General features: G+C 44.4%; 1 protein-coding gene across 1 annotated transcript in view; it reads right to left on the bottom strand.

Annotated features, from left to right (window-relative positions):
- Positions 1-12,118, bottom strand: part of ABCC2 (ATP binding cassette subfamily C member 2) — a gene marked incomplete at its 3' end in the record, with an annotated part of 59,684 nt that overhangs the window by 34,558 nt on the left and 13,008 nt on the right. The window contains 4 exon segments of the mRNA NM_001032847.2: positions 1,059-1,313; positions 7,147-7,324; positions 8,330-8,493; positions 10,361-10,595. Of these exon segments, the coding sequence (NP_001028019.1) occupies positions 1,059-1,313; positions 7,147-7,324; positions 8,330-8,493; positions 10,361-10,595 (832 nt within the window).

The following is a 12,118-nucleotide window of genomic DNA, read 5'->3' as shown; positions in this document are numbered from 1 at the left end:
AGGGCTCAGGTTTGCTGCAGACATCAGGCCTCACTGCTACTTTGTGACTGTCACTTAGTAAGAACTGGAGGTGCCCAGTGATGGGATTCACCACCCTCCACTCTCTTTGCCCACTCCGTTCCTGCTACACCCATCTTCTTTCTGATCCTTGCTTGTGCCAAGCTTGTTTCTGCCCCATAGCCCTTGCCTGACTGTACCCAGCTCCCAGGCTGTTCTTCCCCTGCCCTTCCCAAGGCTTTCTCCTTTACAATCAGGCTTGTGTCATTCAGAGTTCAGCTTAAATGTCCACTCCCCAAGAGGTCTTCCCTGAACTCATTGAAAATAGCCACCCATTCACTCACTATCTCATCACCCTGTTGAATTCTCTGTATAACACTTATCATGATCTGATATTTTTCTTCTTTGTATATTGCCTGTCTCTCCACCATCCCACCAGGTAGAATATAAGATCCATGAGAACAGGAGCCCTAACTCACTACTGTGTTCTCAGAGAAGTAAGATATGCAAGAAATATTTTCAAAACAATTATTTGTAACTTGAATGCAAAACAAATGAGTGAATAAATCATATACATTGTCAAGTCCACCCACCCAACCTGTGAATTCTGGCAGGACTGAGGACACTGTCCACATGGAACCCTCCCACCTGGTGGTAGCGGGATGATTGCCAAGGCTCAGGCTGAAATTTGGATCACTCAGGCGACTGTTCTCTATGGTTGATTTAGATTGCTGTAACGGAGAAGCAGGGCCCCAAATCACTGTTACTAGGGCAGCCCAGCAGATCAAGAGGGAAGAATTATGTGCAGCATCTCCGGGGCAGCCCTTCCTTCTCCAGTCAGGCTCTTCCCTCTAACATGAATGCAGGGGAGTGTATATAAACCCTAAGAGTCATCAGAAGATGAAAAGGGAACTCAGAGAAAGCCAAGTACACTTGAGATGGTAGAAAGTCTTCTACCAGCTTTGACTTGCCCAAACTCCCATTAAGAATTAGAGTAGAGTAAGAAAAAGGGTTTACACTTTAAAGAAAGCATATATTTTTCCGGGTGACTCTTTCTTTACCTGAATGGTCCTACTCTTGGTGGACAGTATCGCATTAATTGGGATTACAAGCACCATCACCCCAACACCTGCTAAGACTGAGGGTCCCAACTCTCTCCATAGGAAGAAGATGGATAAGACAATCTGTAGAACACTTGACCACAGCAAGTGTATGAAGTTGGTCACATCCATGAGCTTCTGGGCATCCACAGACATCAGGTTCACTGTTTCTCCAACGGTGTACTCCTTCCTGGCCAAGTTGGATAGGGTCAATGCCTAAAGATAAAGATTGAAATTGGGACCCAATGACAAAGCCAGGGATACTAGGGAGTAGAAGAAGCAGCTCAGGAAGTGAGATTACAATGGAAGGATGTGCTCCATATGGACATAGCTTCTCCAAGGCACTGTGACTTCTTGCCTCCAAATCTTATACATGGTGTTCTCTCATTCTTGACCACTCTTTCTTCCTATTCCCACCTTCCTCCAACCCTACACATCCACACACTTCTTTGCCCAAAAACCTCCTATTTATCCTTTGGTGTCAGCCGAGATGTAACTTCTTGTGAGAAAACCACCCTGACTACAAAGTTGGGATTAGATACTCGTCCTGTGTACTCTCATAATATCCTGAGCTTACCGTTGTCATTACATTCATCACAATGAACCATAATTACCTTGTTTTTTTTCTGTTTCTCCACTAGATGTAAACTCTGTGAGGATGAGGGCATCTATCTATTTCAATACTATATTATGTGGCACATAGTAGAGAATCAAATACTGAAGGATGGAAGAAAAGGAGGGATGGATGGATGGAAGGAGAGAGGGAGGAAAGGAAGGAGGGAACCAGCATGTATTGATTTTGACCTCAGAAGCTTTTGATATGGCAACGTTATTTGGAGTCATACTCTTATGAAGAGGTTGCAACAATTCCCAAGAAGGACAGAGAATTTAGAATGAAGAGAAAAACTTCAGACTTCATACTTTGAAGTAAAATGACTTTTGTAGGCCGGGCACAGTGGCTCACACCTGTAATCCTAGCACTTTGGGAGGACGAGGCAGACAGATCACCTGAGGTCGGGAATTCAAGACCAGCCTGGCCAACACGGCGAAACCCCATCTCTATCAAAAATACAAAAATTAGCTGGGCATGGTGGTGGGCGCCTGTAATCCCAGCTGCTCGGGAGGCTAAGGCAGGAGAATTGCTGGAACCTGGGAGGCGGAGGTTGCAGCGAGCCGAGATTGTGCCACTGCACTCCAGACTGGGCTACAGAGCGAGACTCTGTCTCAAAAAATAAAGTAAAATAAAAGACTTTTGTATTGTCAGGATTTTTCAGGCACTGTCTAGATGCCTGGTCTTGTAGTATGGGCTTCCTGTTCTCATGTTAGAGAGGTCAGGAGGTTGATAGCCACAAGTCTGTCACTTGCAACAATGCCTTGCACAAATGTATCAGAGTACTGAAACCAACTTGCACTATGCCACCAAGGCACCATCTGGAGTAGGCTGCATCTTGCTATAAGAAGGAGAGCCACCTTGTAATTCCCAGAAAGACAGTGTACGGGCTACAAGTGGCCCATACTACTTCCATCTCCTCCTAGAAGCACTACTGCCATCTTAATCCACCAATACATTCTTTGGAACATATCAGGATTCTTGGCTGTACAGTAAAAAGAGGAAAGTTTTCTAAAATGTTGGACCACCAAGGTTCTAGAGGAATCAGCCCACTGCTATGCCTTCCTTTTGGTATGGAAGAGGGAAAAACAAAAAACAACTAACAACATCTAATTGCCCTTCAAGGTAATCACTATACATTTCTATTTTCACTAAATTTAGTCCCAGTACATATCTCAAAATAATAAGAGCTATTTACGACAAACCCACAGCCAATATCATACTGAATGGGCAAAAACTGGAAGCATTCCCTTTGAAAACTGGCACAAGACAGGGATGCCCTCTCTCACCACTCCTATTCAACATAGTGTTGGAAGTTCTGGCCGGGGCAATCAGGCAGGAGAAAGAAATAAAAGGTATTCGATTAGGAAAAGAGGGAGTCAAATTGTCCCTGTTTGCAGACGACATGATTGTATATTTAGAAAACCCCATCGTCTCAGCCCAAAATCGCCTTAAGTTGATAAGCAGCTTCAGCAAAGTCTCAGGATACAAAAATCAATATGCAAAAATCATAAGCATTCCTATACACCAATAACAGACAAACAGAGAATCAAATCATGAGTGAACTCCCATTCACAATTCCTTCAAAGAGAATAAAATACCCAGGAATCCAACTTACAAGGGATGTGGGGACCTCTTCAAGGAGAACTACAAACCACTGCTCAACGAAATAAAAGAGGACACAAATGGAAGAACATTCCATGCTCATGCATAGGAAGAATCAATATCGTGAAAATGGCCATACTGCCCAAGGTAATTTATAGATTCAATGCCATCCCCATCAAGCTACCGATGACTTTCTTCACAGAATTGGAAAAAATTACTTTAAAGTTCATATGGAACCAAAAAAGAGCCCACATTCCCAAGACAATCCTAAGCCAAAAGAACAAAGCTGAAGGCATCATGCTACCTGACTTCAAACTATACTACAAGGCTACAGTAACCAAAACAGCATGGTAGTGGTACCAAAACAGAGATATAGATCAATGGAACAGAACAGAGCCCTCAGAAATAATACCACACATCTACAACCATCTGATCTTTGACAAACCTGACAAAAACAAGAACAAAAATTAATTCAAAATGGATTAAAGACTTAAATGTTAGACTTAAAACCATAAAAATCCTAGAAGAAACCTAGGCAATACCATTCAGGACATAGGCATGGGCAAGGACTTCATGTCTAAAACACCAAAAGCAAAGGCAATGAAAGCCAAAATTGACAAATGGGATCTAATCAAACTGAAGAGCTTCTGCACAGCAAAAGAAACCACCATCAGAGTGAACAGGTAACCTACAGAATGGGAGAAAATTTTTGCAATCTACCCATCTGACAAAGGGCTAATATCCAGCATCTACAAAGAATTTAAACAAATTTACAAGAAAAAAATCAAACAACCCCACCAAAAAGTGGGCAAAATATATGAACAGACACTTCTCAAAAGAAGACATTTATGCAGGCAACAGACACATGAAAAAATGCTCATTGTCACTGGCCATTAAAGAAATGCAAATCAAAACCACAATGAGATACCATCTCATGCCAGTTAGAATAGTGATCATTAAAAAGTCAGGAAACAACAGGTACTAGAGAGGATGTGGAGAAATAGGAACACTTTTACACTGTTGGTGGGACTGTAAACTAGTTCAACCATTGTGGAAGACAGTGTGGCAATTCCTCAAGAATCTAGAACTAGAAACACCATTTGATCCAGCCATCCCATTACTGGGTATATATCCAAAGGATTATAAATCATGCTGCTATAAAGACACATGCACACGTATGTTTATTGAGGCACTATTCACAATAGCAAAGACTTGGAACTAACCCAAATGTCCATCAATGATAGACTGGATTAAGAAAATGTAGCACATATACACCATGGAATACTATGCAGCCATAAAAAAGGATGAGTTCATGTCCTTTGTAGGGACATGGATGAAGCTGGAAACCATCATTCTGAGCAAACTATTGCAAGAACAGAAAACTAAACACTGCGTGTTCTCATTCATAGGTGGGAATTGAACAATGAGAACACTTGGACACAGGATGGGGAACATCACACACCTGGGCCTGTTGTGGGGTTGGGGAGAGGGAAGGGATAGCATTAGGAGATATACCTAATGTAAATGACGGGTTAATGGATGCAGCACACCAACATGGCACATGTATACATATGTAACAAACCTGCACATGGTGCACATGTACCCTAGAACTTAAAGTATAATAATTTAAAAAATCAATCAATAAATAAATTTAGTCCCAGTAGCCCTTGTCTGGGGACAACTCCTGGCTTTGTGATTGTAGGCATTGAAATTATCTAAGCCTTATTTTTCTCCATAAAATAGGGATAATGTACTTATTTCACAGGGCAATAGCCCTGTGAATTGATAGTAAATGTAAAAAATGTTTCATAAGTAGTGAAGCATTGTCTAAACATATAAATTAGTAATTTTCTTCCACTCTTCTAATAGTGATATTTATTTGAATAAAAGTATCATTGAGGGTTCTATTTTATAAATCTCTTTATTGATTGTAACAGTTGCAAAACCTGGAATATTAAGAATCAAAATAGTGTGAATGAATAATCACAATTATGAAAAAATTGTAGAAGTGTACTTTACTAGCAATGGCTGAAATAGGCTGGTTAGTGACCTCATAACCTGTAAAGCAGCAGAAACTCAGTATCTCCAGAAGGAATAAGGAGATTGTAAAAATCAACTGGAGGAAGACAAATTCCAGTAGGGGGGTATCTGGGAGTTCAAAGGACGTGACCAGACTTCTGATCTAAAGACACTTGGATTATCTGCCACTGTCTCTCAACGAGCCAACATCTACTCAGGGAAGACAAAGACAAAGTGTTGTTTCTAGAGAGGAAAGCAAAGGAGAAAAGTAGGAACTGTAATAGAGAAGTCACCATGATGGAACTTTGCCGTGATGGAATAAAAAAAGGAAGAGAGTCAACTAGTGTTCCGACCTATAAAAAAATTGGAACCTATCTCCTCAGGGATGAATTTTCTCCTCAAGTCTGTAGTCACTGATCATAACTACTGTATTTTCATTTCTTAAGGAACAAAATGGGACTTCATCTTGGTATGGAGGACATGAGGAACATACAGTTGCCTTGAGAAAGTTAACCCTCAAAAACAATGTATCGGCCAGGCGCTGTGGCTCATGCCTGTAATCCCAGAGGTGGGCGGATCATGAGGTCAGGAGATGGAGACAATCCTGGCTAACACGGTAAAACCCCGCCTCTACTAAAAATACAAAAAATGAGCTGGGCATGGTGGCATGCGCCTGTAGTCCCAGCTACTCAGGAGGCTGAGGCAGGAGAATCACTTGAACCCAGGAGGCGGAGGTTGCAGTGAGCCAAGATTGCACAACTGCACTCTAGCCTGGGCAACAGAGCAAGACTCCGTCTCAAAAACAACAATAACAACAACAACAACAGAAACAACAACAAACCACCACCACCAACAACAAAAAAAACCAATGTATCAGAGGGAAGATGAACAAAATCATCTTAAGGAAAAGAAAAAGCTTCCAGGTCTGCAGAACTCAGTAATCAGCATGAATGTATTTACAAATTGAAAAAAGAAGTCGGGCCGGGCGCGGTGGCTCACGCCTGTAATCCCAGCACTTTGGGAGGCCGAGGCGGGCGGATCACAAGGTCAGGAGATCGAGACCACGGTGAAACCCCATCTCTACTAAAAATTACAAAAAAAAAAATTAGCCGGGCGCGGTTGTGGGCGCCTGTAGTCCCAGCTACTCGGGAGGCTGAGGCAGGAGAATGGCGTGAACCTGGGAGGCGGAGCTTGCAGTGAGCTGAGATCGCGCCACTGCACTCCAGCCTGGGCGACAGAGCGAGACTCCGTCTCAAAAAAAAAAAAAAACAAAAGAAGTCAGGCAGAGGAGGGTTGGGTTAGCGCTAAAGGTTAGAAAAAGAAGTTGCTAGGTGAAATTTGGTCTGGGGAGATGGAGCTCTGGCAAGATTGCAATTTGAGATGGATACAACAGGTCTCTGAGCTGGGTTTCATTAAGTATTTGAGTTGAATGTTGGTGGTTTTAAGAGTTTGACCCTTCACCAGCTTCTTTTCTGACCTTATATTCTTTTCCAAGGCATTTTACCTTGTCAAGAGACGCAGGAAGAGGTGGATGGGTAGCCAAGCCTTCAGGGCTGCAAGGTGGATCCTGAGCACCAGAACAGCTTGCAAGCTTCTCCCTGGGGAGTACCTTTTCCCTCCTGGCCTCTCCACCCATTGTTTGTGAACACACTTCTCATAATCTAATTTCCAAAGAAACATCTAACGGAGGCTGTATGGTCAAAATTAAGTGTTGAGATGAGTTATCATTTCCATCACATTTTCCTCAACCTTGGAATCAATATTCATATTTACTGAGGGGATTTTCTTTGGTGATACCTGCCATATTCTGCTTACCTTCTTATATACAGAAGCCATGATAGCTGTCCGTACTTTTACACCCAGCATGAAGCACAGCTGGAAATAACACTGAAGGCAGAAAGACTGAATGAGAGCCGCAGCGAATAAGAGGATTGCACAGAGATATCCAATCCACAGATATGTGTCACGGTCACTTGCAAAGGAGATCAGCAATCTGCCAGAGAAAAGCCAAGTTAGTTATATCCATAAGGCCTCCAAGGACACCTCTCCCCTCATGCACAGCCAGCTAGACTATGCTACCTTTGTACTGTAGGTAACAAAAGTGACCAGAATTGTCCAAAGCCTTTGGAAGACCTAAGCTCCACAGTTTCACCAGTGTCCTTTTTGTTTTGTTTTGTTTCTGATACAGGGTCTCGCTCTGTTGTCCAGGCTGGAGTGCAGTAGCAGGATCATAGTTCATTAAGCCTCGAGCTCCTGGGCTTAGGTGATCCTCCCACCTCAGCCTCCTGAATAGCTGGGTTTCAAGCATGTGCCATCACATCCAGCTAATTCTTTTCTTTTGTAGAGATGGGGTCTTGTTATGTTGACCAGCCTGGTTTCAAACTCCTGGCCTCAAACAATCCTCCTGCCTCAATCTCCCAAACTGCTGAGATACAGTCATGAGCCACCATGCCTAGCCTGGCGTTCTTGCTTTTACTTGGAGATGAGCAGCAAGAGTGTAGGGTTTATAAGCCATGGCTGTGAGAATGGATAACGAAAGAAATGCTCCACATAGCTGCCACTGCAATGCTTTGTCCCTGTTTTTCCCTGCAGGTGGTTCATTACATAGATCGTGGCAGATTTTGAAGTCTTGTCAAGATTAACCCGAACCGCCCATGGAAGGCTGTGACAGAGAGATGAAGTCAGTTACTCTCCAGGGGCATGCTGCCCACCCCTTGGGCCTGGCTCAGCCCTTAGCAGTTTAACAAGAAAGAGCCCCTAACGATTACCCGGCCCCCTGTGAGGAGAGAGACATGGAAAAGAGAGAGGCTAAAGTACACATCATCATACATCTTGAAAACTGCCTGCAGTCTTCATGAACACAAGGCTAAGGTGGAAGAAAATGATGAGCATTTTTACAAAATGGGAATTGAAGAAAAGTTCCTGCTTGCATACACGGGGCAAAAAGGAGGGTGGCAGAGGAGGCCCTGAAAGGACCATCTAAGGCCTGAGGACTCACTTCAGCAGCTGAGGGCTCACAAACGTGAAGATGTCATTCACTAGCTTCAGTAGGAACGATTTCAGGAGCACTGTGTAGAAAGTTTTGAACAGAGCCTTGATCAACCAGGATTTTGGAACATCTTTTTTGGTCCCAGACTTCTTTTTTTTCTTTTTAATGTCATCCTAGGTACAAAACCAAACAACAGTGTCCACAGAGTTATGTCTGTTCCTGGCCTGAGCAGCTTCAGGATGGTCAGCCTGTGAGCCCCGTGGCCTTCTATGTACAGGTTTTGATCGTCTCTCCCTGGTCTAGTTGCTTCTGCCTTTCTAGCTGCCTGCACTGATCCACTCTCCCACTGCTAATTGATACTTGTAATCTATTTTGGGTTAGAAAACCAGGCAACTAACCTGGTAAGAGTACCATGTAAAAACAGAGACCCATCTGCGTGAGGGCCTGAGGGGCAGTCCTGAGAGCGAAGGGCCTGGGCATGGTGCTGAGAGGCCCTTTCAGTTCTTTTCATGCTTGTGGTTGCTGTGAGATGTTATGGGTTGAACTGTAGCCCTACCCCCAAAAGCTATGTTGAAGCCCTAACCCCCAGTACCTTAAAATGTGCCCTTATTTGGAAATAGGGTCTTTGCAGATGTAACCAAATTAAGATGAGGTCACAGGGGCCCTAATGTGGTATAACTGGTATTTTTACAAGAAGAGAAGAGACAGACACAGGGAGAAGATGGTCCTGTGATGGTGGAGGCAGAGATCAGAGTGATGCATCCGGAAGTGAAGGAACGCCAAGGGTTACTGGCAAACACTAGAAGGTGGAAGAGAGGATTCTTCCCTCCAGGTTTCAGTGGGAGCAAGTCTGCTATCTTGATTTCAGCCTCCTGGCCTCCTGAGCTGGGCACAGTACATTTCTGTTTTAAGCTATCCAGTGTGGTACTCTATCATGGCAGCCCTGGGAAACTAACACACGGGGCATTACAACTCAGTCACCAGCCTCTTTGTCTATGCTTTGGCCTCCTCATTACATCCTCCTGAGTCTCATCTTGCCCCAAATTCCAGCTTCTCAGCCTACCAGTGACACTCTCTCACAATGTCTTCCACTGAGGTCCCATCTGATGGGTCTCCCTTGCTGGGACAACTGCCCTGGCTTCCCTTCCAGCTTCTACTCTTGCCCCCAACGATCCATCCTCTGGGGAGTTGCCCAAGTAAGCTCTTTACAACATGAATCCAATCTCATTACTCTCTGCTCAAAACCTTCCACTGGCAATCAGACTTCAGATAAAGTCCAGATTCCTTATTGTGGCCCACAAGGGTCCACACAGCTTAATCCCTGTCCACTTCCTTGAGCCCATCTCACCCCATGCGTACCCTCTCCTGGATCTTCTTGCCATTCCCTGAGTAAGTCAAACGTGTTCCCCTCTCAGCCTCGCATGCCTGCTCCTTCTGACTGGAACACACTTCCCTCTGACTGTCCCTCGGAGGGCCTGATCTCATCATTTGAGTCTCTGTTCAGACATCATCTCCTCTGAGAAGCTTCCCCTGTTACCCTGTCTAAAGTCGCACTTCACTCCAAATACACTACTGCTTTATTTTCTTAATAGCTATTATTACTTTCAAAGAGTAACCTATATATGGGCTTAATATATATTTTCTAGCTCTCAAAAGATGAGCACTCTTTTAGTGCCTGGAATGGTCACTGACACACAGTTGTGTTCAATAAATATTTTCAAGTGAATGAATCAACAAATTGGCTGCTCATGCTAATTTGTACCAAGGTGCAAAATCTAGAAATGCTAAGGTATTATTTTTTTGAAAACCGTATTTCATCATGGAAAATTTCAAAAGTACCTCAAAGGAGAGAGAACAGTACATTACACCCCATGTATCCATCACTAAGGTAGTATTAGTATTGTGAATACCATTAATAATATGCAGTGCACTGAGAAGTATGAAGTGCTGTAAAAATGTAAGGACAGAATCGCCATGATGCTGATGTACTCTTGCCTGAAACATGCAGCGCGCTCACACAGACACTCAAGGGAAAGTTACCAGGACAAGGACATCTTGGCTTTGACTCTGATTCTTGTTCAAGCCAGGCAGCCTGGCTCCAGAGTTCTGCTGGGAGCTCTTCTGCTGCCGTTTCTGGAGTGCCCGCCTGGCTTTCTGCAGCTCTGTCTTCATGTGCGTTTCAAACTTGCTCACTAGTATCTTGGTTTTCATCTCTTCATCAACTTCCCAGACATCTTCGAGTGTCAGAGGATGCTTGTAGCCTTTCAGAATGATGCTGGAACAAGAGCGAATCACAGGGTGAGACCCTCCAGGCTGGGTCAGAGGCTATCTCCACCACTTCTCTCAGAACCTACCTCCAGGTTCTGGGATAGAGGGACAGAAGAATGGGACTAGCCCCATCTCCTGGCCCTTTGAACTTGACAGAGGAGTGGGGAGAGCAGAAAAAGGAACGGACGGGGTCAACAGAATGTGTTAGAAGACAAGAGAAGGGAAAGAGAGCTAAAAGAGCATCATCTTACCCTACTCTTGCTCCTTCCTCCTCAAACACTGGCTGCCTCTCTGCCACTCTGGTATCTCCTTGGGGGCCTCCTTGATGCCCTCAAGAAATAAAGCAGCCCCTGTGGCATCTTTGGTTTTGTGTGTGTGTGTGTGTGTGTGTGTGTGTGTGTGTTTCCGAGACAGGAGTCTCACTCTGTTGCCCAGGCTGGAGTGCAGTAGCGCAATCTTGGCTCACTGTAGCCTCTGCCTCCCGGGTTCAAAGTGATTCTCCTGCCTTAGCCTCCCAAGTAGCTGGGATTACAGGTGTGCAACACTCCACAGGACTTCTTCTTTTTTTCTGTTGAGACGGAGTTTCAATATTGTCACTAGGCTGGAGTGCAGTGGTACGACCTCGGCTTACTGTAAGATCCACATCCCAGGTTCAAGTGATTCTCCTGCCTCAGCCTCCCAAGTAGCTGGAATTACAGGCACACACCACCACGCCTGGCTAATTTTTTATTTTTAGTAGAGACAGGGTTTCACCATGTTGGCCAGGCTGGTCTCGAACTTCTGACAGGTGATCCACCCGCCTCTGCCTCCCAAAGTGCTGAGATTACAGGCGTGAACCAATGCACCTGGCCCCTGGCTAATTTTTGTATTTTTAGTAGAGACGGGGTTTCACCATGTTAGCCAGGCTGTTCTCGAACTCCTGACCTCAAGTGATCCGCCCAACTCAGCCTCCCAAGGTGCTGGGATTACAGGTGTGAGCCACTATGTCCAGCCACTGTGCCATCTCTCTTGATCAGGGCTCTTAGCCAGGAGTTTGAGAATATAGATGGAAAATAAATTATATATATGTTTAGAGACATGGTCTTTCTCTGCCTAGGCTGGAGTGCAGTGACACAACCATAGCTGACTGCAGCCTCAAACTTCTGGGCTCAAGTGATTTTCCTGCCTTGGCTTCCCAAAGTGCTAGGATTACAGTTGTAAACCACCACACCTGGCCTAAATTATATATTATATTGTTATTTGTAATAGCATCTAACTGAAATCTAGCATTTGGAAATCCCATGTTTTCTTTTCTTTCTTTCCTTTTTTTTTTGTTGGGGGGGGGATGGAATTTCGTTCTTGTCACCAAGACTGGAGTGCAATGCTGCGATCTCGGCTCACAGCAACCTCTGCCTCCCAGGTTCAAGCGATTCTCCTGCCTCAGCCTCCTGAGGAGCTGGGATTACAGGCATGTGCCACCATGCTAGGTAATTTTTGTATTTTTAGTGGAGACAGGGTTTCACCATGTTGACCAGGCTGGTCTCAAACTCC

Source organism: Macaca mulatta, chromosome 9, assembly GCF_049350105.2.
Source record: "Macaca mulatta isolate MMU2019108-1 chromosome 9, T2T-MMU8v2.0, whole genome shotgun sequence".
NCBI classification, from domain to species: Eukaryota; Metazoa; Chordata; class Mammalia; order Primates; family Cercopithecidae; genus Macaca; species Macaca mulatta.
This window is presented reverse-complemented; position numbering and strand designations above follow the sequence as displayed.